This window comes from Drosophila virilis, chromosome X (genome assembly GCF_030788295.1).
Source record: "Drosophila virilis strain 15010-1051.87 chromosome X, Dvir_AGI_RSII-ME, whole genome shotgun sequence".
Lineage (NCBI taxonomy): Eukaryota > Metazoa > Arthropoda > Insecta > Diptera > Drosophilidae > Drosophila > Drosophila virilis.
In genome coordinates, this window is record NC_091543.1 from 12,337,767 (window position 1) to 12,358,030 (window position 20,264).

Sequence of the window (20,264 nt, forward strand, 5' to 3'; positions counted from 1 at the left end):
CTCAGCTAGTTTAAGTTAAAAGTTTGCATAATTATAATGCCTTTACGCTTTGTTTTTGTTTGTTTTTCTCATTTGTTTAAATACATTTAGATGTGGGAGATGCATGCATGTATGTGTGCGTGTGTGTGTGTGTGTGTGTGTGTATAGAGTGTGCGATATATCGTGAAGGTTTCGACTTAGAGAACTAGAAAACATCAGATTATCAGCAGTATTTATCATAATTCTTATCTGCATCATTATCATTAGCATTATCAGCATCATCATCATTATCATTATCATTATCAGCATCAGCATCATTATCAATTTCATTATACATTCACATAGCGTTTATTATTTCATTACAACTTTATGCTGGCTTTCGAGCAGGAATCGCCTAACTGACGCCCGAACAATATTTGCAATAGTTAAACAATATCCCGCGCTCAATTGAATTGCATTTAGCATTTAGCATTTAGTTTCAATAAATTCATAGCTTAATAATTTCTTAGGACACTTTTGCGAAACACAATAACTTGAAGCATCTCTTGCGTACTTCTAAACTAAGTACTTATTTTGCATATATATATATATGTATATATATATACATACATTAGTTATATATAAGTATAGATATATATGATCTGTTTTGCATGTGCTTAAAGTGCTTGTTTAGGCCAGAATGTCGTCTACGCCATATTGAAGTTTTTCGTTTTTCGTTTTCCATTTAAGATTTCATATCCATGTTCAGTTAGAAATACATATATATATATATATGTATATATATATATTGTTTTTTATAGATCATTACAGTAGCTAATTGTAATAAGGACGTCCGCATTTTAGGAATTGTATTATTTTGTTATTCTTCATTGCACAAAGCACTTGGTTATTAGTTTTGCTACAAGCCTTGCTCTATGCATATATATATATACGTATATATATATATATATATATATATATGTATTTAAATATATATATATATATATATATATATATGTATATACATATGCACATACATATTTATATTGGTATTGTATATATATATATATATAGTTTATAAATGTAGTTTAGTGCTGCGGATAGAGTTGCTTTAATTGCTTGGCCTGGCCTGGCTGTGTTTCATTTGCTTTGCTGTGCATTTTGTTGTTGTTTGGTTGATTGGTAAATTGATTGATTTATTGATTGATTGATCGATTGATCGTGAGTTATAGCCGCCTAATATCTGCTATTGTTGAACTGTGAATTAACCGCCGAACTAACTGCCGATGAGGTCGCCTCCTGTACATGCTGATTGCGCAAAAACTCTGTGGTAAACTCCGCCTTGGCCTTGTCCATGCTGGCACCAGTGCTGCGATAGATGGTATGTATCTTCATGATCATCAGTACATTGGCGCCCGCGGTGATGGCAAAACAGAATGCTATTATCAATAGCAACAGTCCAACAATAATGCCCGAGGCGGAGCTCTCGAACTGGTCGATGGCCGTTATGAAGCCGCAATAGCCCAATTGCTTTGGGCCAACGGCCTGGACGACCGTGTAGACCGTTTGAAAGAAATAGACGAAAAAGAAGACCATAAAATTGAAGCTCGAATCGTTCCGGAATGCCTTATAAGCGGGCCGAAACCTAAACACCAAACAGAAAGAGAGAGAGACATATAAACATATATGAGTTTCTGTGCAGGCGAGAGCGAGAGAGATCGAGGCATATATATACCAGCAGACATATGAAGCGGGCGTAAAGAGCACAGTATAGAAAATGGCCAGAAATAGATTCGACACCTTGCCCGCATGAAATAGCAATATGAGACCTCCGATAATATTGGCCACCAGCGTCAAAGTGTAAACTGCAAGTAATAATAAGTATGTAAGTAAAATAGATATACAAAGTGTGCAATTGACGGAGCTGATTCAAGCAAATGATTGACAGACTCACTGACTGATTGAAGGACTCCCTGACTGCCTAATTAAAGGACTCCCTGACTGCCTGATTGAAGCACTCCCTAACTGTCTCACATATAAACAGGGAACACATACAAACCGATTGACTCGGACTGATTGACTGCCAGATTGAAAGACTCCCTGACTGGCTCACAAGTGATTGACTGCCTGATTGAAAGACTCCCTGACAGGCTCACAAGTGATTGACTGACTGATTGAAAGACTCCCTGACTGGCTCACAGATACACAGATTCCACATACAAACTGACTAACAACTAGACTGATTGACTGCCTGATTGAAAGACTCCCTGACAGGCTCACAAGTGATTGACTGACTGATTGAAAGACTCCCTGACTGCCTCACAGATACACAGATTCCACATACAAACTGACTAACAACTAGACTGATTGACTGCCTGATTGAAAGACTCTCTGATTGTCTGATTGAAGGGCTCCGTGACTGCCACACTGATAGACAGATTACACATACAAACCGACTGCCACAAAGACTGATTGACTGACTGATTGAAGGACTATCTGACAGGCGGACAGACTCACTGACAGACGGATCACATATCAGACTGATTGATTGATTGATTGAGGGAGTCACTTATTGAAAGACTACCTGGCTGATTGACTGACCACAGCACATGCTGATTGACAGACAGAAACGCTTGCCTGACTGTCTGAATGACGGACGGACATAAGGTTTGACAGACAGATTTATCTGACAGAAATACTGACAAGCTAATTGATTGACTGACCGGTAAGCCGACTGATTGATGTGTGGACCATTGTGTTTTTAAAAGAAAAATGAAGCTTCAGTTGAACAAATTTCGCTATGAAGTGAGAGTTACTAAATATATATATAATATTCAAGAAGCTACATTTTAAGTTTAATGGCTCTTGCCCTTCAAACCTGCCTGTTACATACATTTACACAAAAATATATAATACACTTTTTACCCAATGGGTTCAAGGTTCATAGAAAATGTTTGCCAACGATAATTGGCATACCAAAAAGCTGGCATTAGCTATTAATAATGAATGAATGAATGATTTGTGATGTCGTACGACACACTAGAATACAATAAACCAATGCACACGCGGCGAGACAGTTGCATTCAGACAGACATAGCTAGACTCTGATCAAGAATACATATACAGAACGACAGAGGCTTTGTGCTGTCTGAAAAACCTGTTTCAAGCCATTTGAAATGGATACAGGGTATGATAAGTCATGTTACAATCAAATCGAACTGAAATTATGCAAATTGTGCTAGCAATCAATGGGTAGAGGGAGAGGTGGGGAGGGGGGAGGGAGGGCAGCTAGTTGCGGAGCTACGTGTTTGTGAAATGCAGAAACGTTCGACATTTTGATTAGCAGAGCGTATGACTAATGCGATTCGGCCTTATCAGGCTGGGGCGTCTCAATTATGGAGCATAGCAATAAGGCGATAATAAATAGCTGGCACAATGGCTAACAGAAATGCTTACACATCCAGATGTAGTACAAATGCTTGACCAGCTTTTGAAACTCGGGCGGTATCTCGACCTCAAAGTCCTGATAGAAGCACGGCTTGACGCAAAAATTATCCGGCAGCGGTGGCCAATTATTCAGCTGCGGCACATTGCCCTGCAGCTGCTGTTCGCGGCGATCCAGTTCGGCGGCCTTGCGGTCCAGCTCCTCCTGTCGGCGCTGTAAATATGAGAAGACAATCAGCTAACTGTGACAGCGCGTTGCAAGTGTGCGTGTGCGTGTGTGTGTGTGTGTGTGTGTGTGTGGATGTCATGCAATAGACAAGACACACACGCACACCCAAGCAGCTGCAGCCGCAGCAATGCAGTCACAACAACAACAACAACAACAACAAGAGCAATTGTTGCAATGCGAGTTGCGCTTGGTAATTCGAGCAGCAGCACACATCTTGCTGCCGCCAGACCTGGTCTAAGGTAAAGCATTTGAATTAACCTGCAGCTCCTCGGAGGTGATCTGTATGCTGGTGCTGGGAGCAGCGCCGCCCGCTAAATTGGGCTGGCGGGGCGGAATGTTCTGTGAGAGAGGCTGCACGACGGCCGCCGTATTGGTTGAGTTGATTTGCAGTTGCGGCTTCGCTTGCTCCTCGAACGGATTGTAATCCTCCAGTGAGACATTGGTGGACATGCGCGTCGCCTGCTGTATGGCGGGATCCTAAATCACCAACAAAAAAAAATATATATAATATAATAAAATAAATAAATGCATAAAAGAAAAATGTGAGCAAAGCGTAGGCGGCACACACACACACACAGACACATATATTTGGATATGAGTTGCCGTCGTTGCACCTACAATCACACACATACACATATACGTTTACAAATATCTGCGTGTGTGTGTGTGTGTGTGTGGTTTTCATCAGCAGAATTTTTGTTGTCGGGCTTACCGCAAATGGATTATCCAGATTGGGCTCACCAAATGGATTTTCATCGAAACCGTTGCCGGACATTTTGTTATTGTATTTGTTGTGCTGTGCTAAATGAAACGCACACGATTTTTGCGAATTTTTCGCTGCTGGCTTTTGGTTTTCTTTTCCTTTGACTTTTTTCTTTTTTTGCTTTTGAGTGACGATTTTATGGAATTCGATGTGACCAGTTGCGCGATTTCGTGTGTGAGCAGCTATGGGTATTGTGTGTGTGACCGCATGCGGCAAGTGGTTGAATACGTATGCAGTATTTAAAATACCAAAAACGACAAACTATCGAATATCGATCAATTAATTGCGCTGCCAGACTATAGTAAATTGTCCGATCCGCAATGTTTAGCTTTCTACGCATTGTGACGTCACAATTTTAATGACTTAATCGAGCTGCCAGACAAGAGTGATATTTGTTATCGCTGATTATTATCGATATACATGGTAAGAAATCAAATTTAAATATTTTATAACGTAAGAAACTTTTATTAATTAAAAGTACAGCTTAACACATGCACACGCATTTGATGTACTTGGAAGACAAAATGACGCTTGCTGCGCATTTGTAAAGTTATACTCATTACATTCACAAACATATACAAAAAATTTATGCTTAGATACACATTATTATTATCATTATCATTGTAATTATTATTATGTATGTATATATATATATAATTATAAGCTACATGTACGTTACATGCTACAATAAATTAAATCTTTATTGTTCTCTCTTTATATTCGCCTGCTGTAAGTACTTTTCATTTTGCATTATTTTTCTCTATTTATTTTATTTATTTTTCTTTTTTTTGTCTTTTTGTGTTTTTGCGAAAATTGCGCACCAAATACTTTCGACGCATATTGACTGAAGACCCACGATTTCTATACAAATAGATAGAACCTACAAACTAAATTTATGTAAAAAAAAAATTTGTATATATATATATATGTTATATTGAATTGTATTACATGCGTATGTATGCATCTGTGTAAATATGTTTAGCTTTAGATAGCGAAAAAAAAAGAATCGAGCCTTTCTTCGCAAACTCTTTGCCATTTACAGTTAAGGCTGACAGATTTGAAACTGGGCGAAATTCAACCTAATCCCACATTTCGATTTGTGATTTCAAAAGCGTTTTCAAGCGGTTTCATTTGATTGTTTTGCTGTAGTTGTTGCTGTTGTTGTTGTTGCTGCTGTTTCTTGTTTTTCATTCCGCTTTCATTCGCTGATTCGTTATGCAGTTCGTTTAATAATTATATGGACCATACTGCGAGCCATGGTAGTAGGGACCCGGATAGATCTGCGGCTGGGCGTAGTTGGCGTAGGGCGGATACGGCGGCTGCTTCTGCGAGTACACTGCAAAAAACAAAAAAACCGAGGAGATGGTTTGGGTATAAAATAAATCATGATGGGTTTCAATTAGAGCTGCTGGAATTCACATACCGGGCATCAGATACTGCAGATTGAGCTGCTCCTCCTTCTCGCGCTCGTTGCGCAGACAGACGGCGGCGCCGGAGAGCAGAATGGCAGCCAGCAGACAGGTGCCAATGCCAGTCCAGGCCACAATGTATGACCAATCGTAGACAATCTTTGTGTTATCGCGCAGCACCTGCAACAAGCGTAAACAACTGGCATTAGTGACTGGGGCTGCGAGTACGATGCGAACAAACAATCCACATACCGTATTCCACTGCTGGAAGTAATCCTCGCCAACGACTTTCTCCTTCTCAAAGAACTCAACCGTATGCCAGAGACCCATGGCGCCGGCGGCCAGCAGACAGGTGACCAGCAATAGTATCGATGTGGCCGTTATGGCGCCCGAGGAGCGCTTCCAGCAGCCGGATAGCCCGGTCCAGAATGCACAAAATATGGTCACGAAACTAATTATGAACAGCGCAATGCAGGAGCGTGCCAAATGCAGACGTGATTGCGCATCCTCATTGGATATCTTGTCGTCCTCCACTTGCGGAAAATAATCAATGTTCGAGCAGTGCGTCTCAATTGGCGACAAGTACGTGGGCACTGCACAAAGAACACGCAATTCAAGTAGTTTAGCTCAAGGCATTTTTCTGGACTTATTTTGGTTTAGTTACCTGCTGTTACCGGCGGACGCTCCTTGGGATAGCATATTCTGAACAGGCCGCGGGTTCTCGTATAATAATAATACTTGACATTCAAATTGTGCAGCAGCGACTCCGCATCCGAGTGCTTGGCGGCAAAAGCCTGCGAAAATCAATTAAAATCAAATTATATTATTGAATTAACCTTCTCAAGGGATTAGCTGTGTGTGTGTGTGTGTGTGTGTGTAAACTTCCAACACCTGAGCTGGTCTTCAGGAGAGACACCTCGCAGAACCAGTTCCGAGTTTCGTGTTCAAATATATAAAAACTAAACTGCTCGACTAGCAGATACCCTGCGCCCAATATTCTAACCCCCCCTCTTTTATACACATGTGTATACTCGGTGCCTATTGTCCGATCTGTTTGAAATTCAATAAATATCGCAACGCAAGGCTCTTACTTTAAGAAATGATTCGTATTAATTATATTACATACTCTACTATATACTCTTATATACTCTTTTTCCAGCTCTTGCAATTCTCGAACCATGCCTCAAAATCGATATTTATCGATATTATGTATATGAGTTATGGAGATATCGAAGCATAATTCAAGATTTCTAGCTTCCGATATCAACTAAGCCAAACGCAAAAAATACAATTACCCTTATAGAGGGTATTATGATAAAGTCATTCAATGTGTAACGCAGCCTCGAAGATTATTAGATCAGAATCCTATATGCAATAATATTTCTATAATAGATTTCAATTCTTCTATTTCTAGAGAAAAAAACAAGTTTTTTGCTAAACGATTTTCTCTGGTATCCAAAGTATTCTGTTAGACCCTTCAGTCATATCGCTGGAAAGGGTATCAAAACTTCGGTATGCTGCGCATTCCGTCTGTTTCTTGTCATTGTTATGGCTGATGTGTTATGTCTCGATCATCATCCGGTCATCTTCCGTTTTATTTCGTAATGACACGCAAATGTATATAAATATCTGTATATAGATCTGACAATGGGCGTCATGCTATTATCGTGGGAGTCTCCCTCTCTCTCTCCCTCTCCCTCTCTCTCTCTGTGTGTGTGTGTATATTTATCAGATCAAGTGTTGCCGTTAAACACGTTCCGCAGTTCCCATACGTCATTAGTACATGCGATTCATTGCGAATCGAGCCAAGACTCGGCTCTTACAACTGAAGGTCTCCCATTGTCAACTTGTGCTAATCATGATTCGAGGCCAAGTACTCAGTTGGGTCTTGAGAATGTGAGTTCTGATTTATGAAAACTAACTAAATCGACATGAAATCTAAAGCAAAACACAATCTTGAGCTTAAACAGAAACGGGAACCTTTTATGCGACTAGCTTTCTTTATTCCCATATTTCGATATCGATTTTTATCGATTGCTGACAGACGGCTCAAGTTATCGACTATCGATAACAAATAATTGTAACTAAATATTACAAGCGATATCAAATATCGAACATTGTTTCGTTGAACACAAAATCCAAGAACTTTGCAGCTGTCACCAAGTCTGCCCCGCCCCGAAAACGAGTTGGAAGCCCCATAGGGGCTTGTAGATTTGGCCACTTTCTCGTTGACCCACGTTCGACCTTCGCTCGTCGCTTTCTTCGCTCTATTCGACTTGCCCAGTTGGGCGTAACTGAACAATTAGCTTGGCCAATTGATGCTCTCATTTCCAGGAGCTTGGCACATGACTGATTTCTCGAGGCGTTTTATAGCTGAATGATTTGCCAATGCACTCCCGAGAGCAACTCAATCCCCCCCCCCCTTTTTTTTCAACCGAGCTATGCTATAAATTAAACGACTCGAACTGCACAGCTGGTTGGGCGGGGGATGGCTGGTCAAGGGGAAAGCCCTTAATTGCTCCGCTCGCGACTTTCATAAGAAAGTTACAAAATAAATCCGAGGGCCGAAACGAAGCGAAAACATTTCGTAAGACAAAACTGGGCGGGCGGCACCTTCCCAGTTTCCATTGAGTTTGTGGCGTTGCGTAAGCGAAAAGCTTTTTTCACAAGCATCCAAATTTACATAAGTCCAGTTCTTCAGTATGAACAGATACCGCCCCGCCCCGCCCCGCCTCGCACCCCACTCTCCTTCTCTATTTCTGTTTCTCTGTCTTGTCAATAAAAATTTGTTAAGTTTTCTTTTGGGCCGTCGCGTTGTTATTTAAGTACCGGACATCAGGTAAAACACGTTTGGTGGTTTTTTCTTTCTTTCTTTTTCGGGCAGCGAACAAAACGCTTTTCTCTTTTTTTTATTTTTTTTCTTATTTTTTTTTTTTAGAGGGGTGAGCTGCTTCTTGGCTAACATAATGCTTATTGTTTAGCTGATTAACATTTTAACCAAATATGTAGAATTTCATGTGGCAAACGTGCGGAACGTGATGCCATTCCAAATTTTCGGATATAGACACATTTGTGTTGTGATCCAGGAACGCTGCATCTATATACGGTACGTCTCGGTTGCATGAGAGTTTAGCATGTGAGACATGACATGTCCGAATGTCTCGAATTACTCGCAGATCGCAGTTGATCGAGCTGATCTTTGTGCAAATGATCAGGCAGCTTAATCGAGAGATAAGCTGTGCAGTGTGCCACAGTAGCTAGCACGATCTTCGGGATAAGAGTATATTAATCCAACTGATCTGTATTACAACCGATCTCTCATAACAATAGAAATCATTTAGAAAGCTAAAACTTGATCGATCTCCAGTTAAAAAAAGGAGTCAAAGTGATCTGCAACCAACCAAACTCTATTCCATTAAGTTGCTCTAAGGGATCATTGAGCGATCGATCTTCAGTTATAAAAGCAGCTCTTTTCAGTTCTGGCGAGCTAAGAGTCTATTAATCCAATTGATCTCTATGAAGGTAAGAGCTCACAACAGTCGAAAACATATTAAGATCTACAACTCGCTCTGAACGATCTTTGAACGATCAAATGGAGTCAAGGTGATCGTAGAGTCTTTTGATCCAACTGATCTCTAATATAGTAGGTGGTTTTAACAGTAGAAAACAGTTCAAGATCTACAACTCGATCTAAGGGATCGAGCCTTAGATTTACTACAAGAGAATCTATCTGATCTCTATTACTATAAAACTTATCGAGCTGCATCCAACCGATCTGTGGTCAATAGAAAACCAGACAAGCTATGAAATCTTTTCAGCTAATACACAGTCGAGTCGTCTATTAGCTGATCGTTCGACTGGAACTAACAGAACTTCTGATAAACGGATCTGTTCATCTTTGTGGAGATAATCTTAAAGAAACTTTTTGTTTAAATCCTGCCGATTACCGCACAAAATTCAAGCGAAGATCGCTAATTTTGGAATGAAAGATGGTCTCAGTTAAAGCTACAGATCAATTTGGCTTGCTTTGCATATACTGAGAGTTTAATAGCTGATCTTCGTAGACGCACTTTCAGAGCTCAATCAATCAATTATGTTGCTTTCAATCAAAGTGATCTCTCAGCATAGAACTCCTGGTTTATCTGCATGACCTGGCCACAAAACAACAGATCTCCAGAGAGCCTTCAACAAAGATCGCGTGAAATCGTGCAGAGTAAATATGTTCTAACAAAAGTGAACTTCGGGGAGGGGATCAATGCGAGGACTGCAGCAATGCGAACTGATCTCAGCAGCAGCAGAATCTGCGATCGCAACCAAAACGAAAACAAAAGCTTACTTAAACGATCGATCGATCCATTTGATATCTAGACAAATTGATATATTTGAGCTTAAACTGAACTTGGCACATGCTGATTGATCACAGCTACGCAGTCTATGCCGACTGTGGATCAGCTTACAGTTTGTGCGATCAGGAAGCAATAGCCAAAGCCTGTTCCAGACATGCAGTGCACATAGTTTGGCTATGCCGATCGAGTACTGTACATGGAGAGCAACAGCAACAAAAACAACAACAACAACGATATATCAGACCCTTGGCTTGGGTTTTCTATAATATCCAGTTTTCAGTTACTAGAGCATAGAGACACACAGATGGCGCCCGGTTGGCTTTGCGCTGGGCAGCTGCGCGTTGTTCAACAGATATTAATAAGGCGCAAGTATTTTTATGATACAGCCAAACGGGTTTCGCTGTACGCGGCCAGCGGATGTTGTTGATTAGCCAATCGTCAACTAAATCCAAGATAGACTGCAAACAGCACACGGTGCTACGTGTCCAGGATGCCAAAGAGCTGAACATTGTACATAGCTCCAAGGCCGCGTGCGAGCTCTTCGAAAGATACATATGTCAGTCAACTACAGAAAAGGCACCAGACTTTAGCTTTAAGCTCGACAACAAAAAAAAAGCTGTCAAAGTGCAGGCGACGTTTAATTTGGGTGCGGTTAATTAGAAAAACGCGAACGCAGATCTGAGCGTGCGACTAGCTCGACTAGCTGGTTATCCTGCACAGATCTTGCTTGTGCATATACCCAAGCGCCAGGCTTTCAAGGGGTATGCGTAAGTTATGCCAGGAGAAAACTATTTCTTGTCTATATATAATAATATAGTATAGAATGCCGTAAGAGTTCTAGTTCCTAGTTTCTATAAGCTCTGAGCTATGCTCAATCGTTTTGATCGATCGCTATCGATATTTATCGATAACACAGCTTTTAAAGATATTACAGGGCATTGCATGCGCTTTCGTAAAGCGTTTCTAGCACCCTTTTTATAGTTACAGGGTATAAAAAGCGCTATCCAGCCGTTCTAGGTGATTAAAAAAATAATAAAAAAAAAAAAAATAAAACAACAACTTTGGAATGTACAAAAAATGTTGTGGTGACAATTTGTTGTTGTTAGTGTTGGAAATACTTTAGCCGGTTTGCTCAATTCTGGTTGCGGACCTGACGTTGTTTTATAGCCAAACGTATTTCTAGTTTTTGCTTTGTGCTGCCCAAAAAGGTCGTGGGAGCACGACATTGACAACAGACAACAGATCTTCAGACGTTGTTGTACTTTAAGACAAATCGAAGCAATAATAACTATAATCAAGACAAGTTCAAATGCGGCGCAAAGTACGCGGAAGTCTAGTTCCACAAAAAAAAATTAAACCACCAAAAGCAAATTTGAGTTGAGCAAAAAACGATTCAACTTCAACTTGAACGATTCAATTTCAATTATTTGTTTACCCGCACACGAAGAAGCACAGAGAAACAAATACATAAATTCATACATATATGCTTATCGAGTTTGTAGGAAGCGAAAGCGTTTCAAATCGCACGCTCAACTGGCCAAAATAATTGCAATTTAACTGGGCTGCAAATTCGTGTGAGAAAGATTTGGAATCTGTGCTCCAAGAACCTCACAAACTTATGATAATCAGCGTGGCGAAAGCGCGCAAATTAACGCCAAAATTGTTCAAGAATCTTGTTATAATTTGTTTTTTTCTTCTTTCTTTTTTTCAATTAAATCAACAAGCGAATTTGCTAACAAAAAAAAGGGGAGTTTTCTTGGCCAGCAATTGAATATTAAATTGAAAATTTATTGCATTCCCTAACATTTTTGAAGGTTTGCCGAATTTTAGCAAGGAACATGACAAAGAGCAACAGAGAAAACTTCTTTTATTTAAGATTTTTTGTCATCTGGCAACGCCATGGATTTGCAGTGTGCCAGTTGACAAGCAGTTAAACTAGCAGTCACATGAACGCACGTTATTTTGCAGCTCTTTGGCATCTGTTTTGGTTTAACAACCACATTGACAAGCACTTGTCTAATTTGACAGTAGCATTTCACGGGTAGCTCACAAAGCCTATGAAACATGTTCACAGTCTTTTGACAGCTTCAACTAAACTGGCGTTTGGCTGAACTGACAACTGATTGTCAACTTTGACAGCGACATTTAAAAGTAAGTAGAAATAGTTGGTGCTCAACTCATTCGGTCTAAAGTACTTGGAGATGCTGGAGATTGCCGAAGACTGACAACCGATTGTCAACTTTAACAGCGACTTTCAAGAGTTGGCTCTCGGTCAATGCAATGCTTAACTTTAGTTCCTATTTATGCTCATTTGGTTTCAAGTTCTTTGAGATTCTCGAATACTGACAACTGGTTGTCAACTTTGACAGCGACATTTAAAAATGAGCTTATGGAAAATGCAGTGCTCAGCTGTAGAAACAGTTTATGCGCAATTCATTCGCTATAAAGTTCTTTGACATGCCTGAGATTGTCGAATACTGACAACTGGTTGTCAACTTTGACAGCGGCAGTCAAAATGCAGTAACTGTAGTAACAGTTGACGGTCAATTCAATCGGTGTAAAGTTCTGTAGAGTTCAGTTACGACACACTTTAAGAGTGTCAATCCGGTTGTCAACTTTTAACAGGAGCATGCGAAAATATATACTTTGCAAAACTGCACACTTGACTGTTGAATCATTTCTATAATCAGCTCGCATTCACAACTGTTTTTTGCTGTTTACTTTTTTGTGATCAGTTACAACACTCGTGAAGAACTCAAGATGTATTTGTACACACATTATCCGGCCCAACGCCCGCCTCTGCCCGCTTGGACACCTGTAAACAAGAAGTAATCGCCACACACGAGCTGCTGAATAAGCCAGTTGGCAGTTGGCATTGTTGCGCGGTAACCCGACGCCAAAATGCAATTCACTTTATGCAAATGGATTTGAGTTCTCGCCACGGCGAGACTACATTACGGTAGTTGGGAGAGGCAGGTGATAAACCAATTTGGAATTTCACATGATGTCAGCAAATAAAATACAAATTAGCCAAACTAATGATGAACACAGCGGACAGCAGACAGTCTCCGTTGCGCTATATTAGTCTGATGACGCCTCAATAAATGATATACGAGCTAGAAATATGTAAACAGCTCGTAATGCTCGGCTAAAAGATGGCAAAAAGCAAAAAGCTTTCTATGTCGACTGGCAAATATCCTGTATAAAGAACCAAATAGATGCGTGCTCCTATAGCTTCAATCTGTTTGAAACATAAATGTGAGCTGTAAGAAGAAGCTGGTGATGGAGCTGCAGATACTATGCAAAAAACTATTACTCAACTAAACTAAATACAACAAAAATCCAAGCTGTAGCTCAGCTAAGGCCACAATTCAATTGTCAATGCTTCGATAACTGAAGTCGAACATGTCAAAAAAAATTAATGAAGCTATAATTCCAAAAGCTCAAACAGCAGATTTTGCTTTCGACTTAAGGCCTTTCATGCTTTAACTTGTTGAGAATTACAAGCAACGAAAATTACAGCGAAAATTATGCCAAAAAAGGCCACTTGAAAGCAATTGTCAAGATCTTCTAGACACTTTTGACAACTTGATGCATTTAACCTGATGTTAAATCTAAAGTTAGTTGACAGCAAAAGCGAAACTTCACAACAAAATTATGCTGAGTCTTCAAGAAGTCTGATATACCCTATCAGTATAAGCATATATACTCAAAATAATATACACATATGTAGAAAACATATAAATAAGGGCAACACAATGGAAATCGAATGTGCTGCTGCTGGTCACACATGGCGTATGAGTAATTTGGCAAGAGCCTAATTAATAATTGCAGTCTGAAATTAACATGTGTTTCGCCTTTGCAAGTTGACAAATCAAAGCGCTTACTGAGCGTAAAATCAAGCTATAAAATGAAATTCATACATTGACGAAAGTAAGGAAAGAAAAGAAAATAATTAAGCAATGATATGATGAAAATGAAGAGCCAAAACTTCAGAAACAACATGTGGAAAATAAATGAAAAATTTATGGTAAAAACAACGGGCAAGTTTTCAGCTTTTCATTTCATTTTTGCTGTACAAGAAACGTTGACGTCTATTGCAGTTGGCTGGCCGTAAAGAAACGCCAGACTGTGGCCAAAACAAGGCAAATGCAGCAAAACGAAACGAAGCGAAAGAAATGAAAAACAAGCGAAGAAAACAACAACAACAACAACAACAACAGCAGCAACATCAACAACAAAGGCAAATGCATTGGCTGATAGGAAGGGTTTTCTCTTTTGGCCAAGCCAAGCGAAGCTGGCAAAGTTTCATCAATTGGATTGGCAATCGGTTGAAATCGTGGGGATCGGGATCGTGCATTCGAATCTGGCGACAATAAAAAGCACCAACAACAACAACAACAACAACAGCAGCAGCAACAATGCCGACTTAGGGCTGCCGGCGATCTGGCAACCCGGCGGGCGGCCGGTCGGAGGAGGGGGGCTGTGAGGCGGGCCATGGGTATCGCATACCAATTTTGAGAGACTTGAAAACGTGAAACGAGTGAAAACTCAAAACAGGTTCCCCACACACACACGAACACACCGCCCGCAAGCCCCGCTGCTCCGCTGCGTTGCCGCCCCCTTTGGCCAAATGGCTTTGGCTTTGGCTAAGGCAACAAAAAAAAAGAAACAAAAACAATTTTTGCTTTGGCACGCAGACAGGTACTGGAAACCAGAAGAAGCTGAGAAGCGTTAAAATAGTTGGAAGTAGTTGCAAGTAGAAGAAGAAGAATAAGCAGCAACAGTTGTTGCTGTAGCTCTTGTTCTTACTCTTGCTCTTGTTGCTGTTGTTGTTGTTGCGGTGCTTGTTCTCTATGAAGCGCTTAAGCTTTGTTTGGCCGCAGAACAAAGAATTGAGCCAGAGAGCAAGAGAGTGGAAGGAGGGGAGAGAGAGAGAGAGAGAGAGAGAGCAAGCGAACAACAAAGACAAGTACACATAATGCTGATAACAGTAATCCGCCCAGCGTAAGTTCTAAGAAAAAGGGTAGAAAGCAAGCATAGCAATAAATATAATGTGTAAAGAATTGAAAAATTGTAAGTGTTGTAAAGTGTAAGCAAATCGGATTACTTTAAGAAGAGAACAAGACAAAAAAGCAATTTTCTAGCTAAACCTTGGCTACCTTCAGAGCTGCTCAGCCGGAAATAGTTAAAATTTGAAACCAATTTAGCCTATTTCTTAGCAACACAACAGTGTTTAGCTATTTTAACATTGACTTGCTTAAAACGGCAGTTGGCAACACTGGTTATCGCTAGATGCTAGCAAAATTGTAGCACTTGTGCCTGTGGCCAGCTAATTAGAAGCCATTAGACACGCCAGCTGCCAGCTGCCAGCTGTGGCCCATTTCATAATGCCGTTTAAGGTGCTGTCGTGTGGTATCGGTCATCTCAAGCGCATTTCGGGGCATTCACATTGATTCGCCATGGCCAAATTCAAATGCAACAGCGCGGCGTTGCCAATTGTGATGTTAAGGCAAGCAAAACAGCAGAAAACAAAACCTAATTACCCTGTTCTAATGTCTTTATAAAGGAAGCAATATACATACATATGCACATTGGCGAGGCTATGTGTGTGTGTGTGTTGTCACTCTCTCTCTCTCTATGTACATATGTCTCTTTCTAACACTGCTGCTGCATTTGACTTTCGACTTTAGCTGTGCGGCGAATTGGCAACGCTGTTAGGATTAACCTTTAAGCGAGCGCAAGTAACAACGCCAATCTTCAAGCGCCAATGTTAAAAACGTGCAAATATGTTCAGCACACGCTGCTATTAGCTTGCTTTGGTATGCGAGGTATGCGCGCACACACACAAACTAACCAACACACATTCAATTGCATGTACAGTTTTGGCGCTCCTTCTCTCTCTCTCTCTCTGTCTCTGTACGCTCTGCCTAAGCTGCACCTATAAGCCCCACTTGTTGTTTTTTTCGTGTGTATTACATGCAAAATGAGAAATTACTGCTGCTGCTTCTTCGTCTCCTTTATCGTCTTCTTCATTGCTCCCCCACCCTCCCTTTCCCCTTAGCCAACAGCTAGCGTCGCAGTCGCGTCGCTTGGCTTGGCTAAGCGCTCGCGTAGAAAGTTTTAGCGTTAACGGCCAAACAACCGCCCAGCCGCTTGGTCGCCCCTTTGATCATGCGCTGCCGTTGTCGCTGCGCCTGCCTGTTGCTGTTCGCTTTCGACCTTTCTTCTTTTCATATGCCTCACACGCTGCGCCATGCCCTTATTTCTTCTGCTGTACGCTAAGCAACAACACAAGAGTCTGTTACTGTTAACGCTGCTGCTGTCGACGTCGACGTCGACGTCGGTTGCCGGCAGCGAGCAGCAGGCACAGGCACAGTGGAACACAATTATGTGTTTTTATAGTTGTTCTATGGAAAAATATGTTTTCTTAATACCAGCATTTTCTTAACGCTGTGTTACTTATATTTTCTTGTTTACAGTTTGCAATAAGAAAAAGCTATGAACAGCTTTTATTGCAAATTGCGTGATTATTTTTTCATAGTTATAAATACTAAAATGTATATAGTTTTGTTAATTGCTAATCGACAAAATGAAATCATCTCCATTCAATCAATTATAAGAATAGCTGTGGGTGAGCTTGTGCGTTAATTCTTCATTATGATTATTGTCATTGAATTATTATTTTCTATATGTGACGAAATTCAGTATCTATTCTATTTTTCAATAGTCTGTTTTTGGTTTTCTAGCTGGTTCTTGAGTTTTCTTTCTTCTCTTTTTATCAGACATTTTACTAGCATCTGGACACTGTCCATGTGTTCTGTTCTTCAAGTGCCTGCCCATTGTGACTTATTTGCTGCCCTCCATTTTGACTTCGGCTATGAAAACTTCTTCGGTTTCTGTTTGGGCAACGGCTTCTGCTTTAATTGTGACCTGTGCATTTGTTTTTTTTTTTTTTTTATTCTTTGACAAGACCTTGGCTAGATTTGAGCCGATTGTTTGTCGACTCGGCGGGGGTGTGAGATACACACACACACACACACACACATGAACGTAATATACTTTGAATGCATGCGAAGATCGTAGATGGAGATATGAGAGACGATATGAGAGCTGCGTCTGCCGTCATTTTGTTAACGCTTTTTACACTAACCTGTATCTGATTACGTCTGACGTCATAGTGCAGCCAATTGTCTGTGGAGAAGGCGATCGCGAGCAGCGCTGTGGCGATAATCGCACAGATAGTCGCTATCGATAGCGTTACGGCCGAGCAGGGCATTTTATTCAATTAGCTGTGTGTGTATATACTGACAACAGCTACTGTTAACGCGCCAGCTACTGTTAGTTGCCGCTGTTACTGTTACTGTTACTGAGCTCCTTTTGCTGCCGCTAGACGGTTACTTTTTTTTTTGTGGAACCACAAACAAAAAATACGGTTGTTTTTTTGTTGCTATTATTATTATTATTTTTATTATTGTTGCTGTTGTTACTTCTACTGCTGCCTCTTCTGTTCACAGCTAGCTTCTGCTTCTTATGCCAGCAACCAGTTTGTGCTGCTGCGGCGACACAGAAAAAAATAACTCGAAAAAAAAAAAATCAACGTGTATAATAATTTAGCAAGCGACTGCGGCAAACGGGAACAAACGGGCCAGCAAGTAACACAGGCACAGTAACCGATACACGCACAACACGCACACACACACACAATCGCACACTAGCACACACGCGCACGTTGAGACGTTGCTAATGCGACTAACGACAACGACAAACTGCGCTCAAGACAACGTTCGCCAGCGGACTGAACGCCAAAACTCTGAGCCCAGTTTCAGCAGCTTAGCTCAAAACGAAACAGGCGACGACAGCGACGCCAGCCGAGACTGAGGCAGCGGCAGCAGCAGCAGCAGCAACGCTGAAAATGCAACCGACCCGGCTCGTCTACCTGCTGGATAAGACCACCACCAACAACAACAGCAACAACAACAACAACATACGCGACAACGTCGGCTGCGGCTGGCAAGCAAGAAGAAAATCACAAAAACAAAAACTTCAACGATCGTCGTCGACGTCGTCGTCGTTGTTGTTGTTGTTTTTGTCTCTGTCGTTTTTGGACTCGTGCATGTGTGTGTGTGTGTTTTGCGTTGTTGTTGTAGCAGCCTGTTGATATTTTTTCTTGTATTTGCTGCTATGGTATTTTGAAGACGTTGACTGACAGGAACAGGGGCTGGGGCAAGCAGTATGTACACTGCAACAAATTTGGGAACGAAACTTCTTTTCCTTACATTTTCTACCATTTAGGCATTATTTTTAGACTTAAATGGATTGAGCTAATATTTGTTTGGTTGTTTCTGAAAATCTTCACTTAAGTCCGGTAACCTTTTTATTAATAATAACTAATGCTAACCTGGAATTTATAAGCAATAGAAATTCTATGTTCTTTATAAAATTAAAAAAAAAATAAGTAAAATTTTCAAATAAAAAATGTATTATCTCCAAATGTAATCAAGCTCTAAGTCTGCTGTTAAGCAATATTTTTCATCAATTAAGGCATAGCTATATACATACATACGTAATTCTTTCAGTGTACTGCCGAATAATGCAATGGCGTTGCAGCTGTGTGCAGCGAATGATGCTGCGACTGCGCTGTTAACGTTAACGTCGCTGCCAGTCGGCGCAGGTAAGCAACAACACACAGCACAGCAAGTGGTATGCGTTTGCTTGTGTGTGTGTGTGTGTGTTGGTTTGGCATTGGCATGCCGTTTCGTTGTTGTTTTCATCAGTTTTATAGTTGTCTTCTATTTTGGGTTTTTGTTATTGCGTGGGTTTTTTTCTCAATTGCATTTTTGGGCGCGCTCTCGACGACGACGGGTGACTGAAATGTGTGCGTATGTGTGTGTGTGTGTGTGTGTGTGTGTGTGACCAAATACCAGAATTGCCTAGATAAGTAACAACAAATACGACTGACAACAGGATAGGCAATTCTCGATTAGTATTATTGTTGTTGTTGGCTGGCTGGCTGCTGGCCAAACATGTCGCTGCCTGCCTGTCAGTCAGTCAGTCAGTCAATTTGTCCACTATTTCGTTTTCTTTTCGCATGCCGTTTGCATTCCACAGCGTCAACTTTGTTGGTGTTGGTGTTGCTTTTGTTGCTGTTGTTGCGAGTGCTGCCACTTATGGCGTGTTGTTGTCGTTGCCACTAGGTTATTATGTATGCGATGGGGGGCATTTAATTCACATTTTAGCACAAATTATTAAATATTTGACAGCAACTACAACAACAGCAACGGCAACGGCAATGAAAGTGAGAGCGCCGCCAAGTGAAAAGACTTCCGCTGTCCGCTGCCGAAAGAATTGCTAATTTATGCGATTATTGGTAAGGCCAAGCCATACACTCAAAAAAAAAAACTATATATATGTATATAATAAAGAGCAAAAAAAAAAAAAAACATCGCTACAGGCTGCCCTGTCGCCGTAGAAGCGTTTTTGTAATTTTAATAACTATGCATTGTTTGGCCAATGGACAAACACAGAAAACGTGTTCGTTGTTGTGCTTGCCGCAGTGAAAGTAACAGGTGACCGCAGCGGTCAACGCCGAAAACGTCGCGTCGCTGTCAACGCCTCCAACAGCAGCGCATCCAACACATACACACATAGGGTAGATACGATGTGTGTGTATGTATGTGTGCGTTGTTGACCCACAGCTGAGACCCTTGCGCATGAAAGTCGCCGCGACGCGTGTGAAAGAGAGAACGTCTACGTCAGCTGTGCTGCACAGTTAAATTTCTACAACTTTTGGGTTATCACTGCCAACATCAACATACATATACATACATTGTCTATGTGTTAATGATTAATTGGCATGATATGGCAGCTTTGAGGTAAAGGGTAAAGGCAACACAACTTGGCGTTTAAACCTGCTAAGCCATAGTATTTTTTATTGATAATTAAGTTTTGCTTCATTAGCCAGCATCGTATCGTTGGGGACAATGTCAGTTACACAAATTTAAATTCAAACAGTATTGCAAATAGCCGCGAGCAGTGCTCAAACAGTGTTGCACAGTGCGATAGTTAGAGCGGCTGGGCATAGCATACTTTTCAGCATTGCGATGTATATCGAT

General features: G+C 40.9%; 2 protein-coding genes across 2 annotated transcripts; both read right to left on the reverse strand.

The window, feature by feature from the left end:
* Positions 1 to 303: 303 nt before the first annotated feature.
* On the reverse strand, positions 304 to 4,589 carry Scamp (secretory carrier membrane protein). Its single transcript, XM_032440294.2, has 5 exons — positions 4,344 to 4,589; positions 3,890 to 4,108; positions 3,415 to 3,616; positions 1,694 to 1,823; positions 304 to 1,603 (listed from the first exon to the last, which is right to left on the reverse strand). Exons 1-5 carry the CDS (start codon positions 4,404 to 4,406, stop codon positions 1,195 to 1,197), a joined length of 1,023 nt encoding a protein of 340 aa, XP_032296185.1. The 5' UTR covers positions 4,407 to 4,589; the 3' UTR covers positions 304 to 1,194.
* Positions 4,590 to 4,836: 247 nt separating this feature from the next.
* On the reverse strand, positions 4,837 to 17,956 carry LOC6633875 (uncharacterized). Its single transcript, XM_002057350.4, has 5 exons — positions 17,303 to 17,956; positions 6,468 to 6,597; positions 6,056 to 6,396; positions 5,818 to 5,983; positions 4,837 to 5,730 (listed from the first exon to the last, which is right to left on the reverse strand). Exons 1-5 carry the CDS (start codon positions 17,426 to 17,428, stop codon positions 5,621 to 5,623), a joined length of 873 nt encoding a protein of 290 aa, XP_002057386.1. The 5' UTR covers positions 17,429 to 17,956; the 3' UTR covers positions 4,837 to 5,620.
* Between the last annotated feature and the right edge of the window lie 2,308 nt (positions 17,957 to 20,264).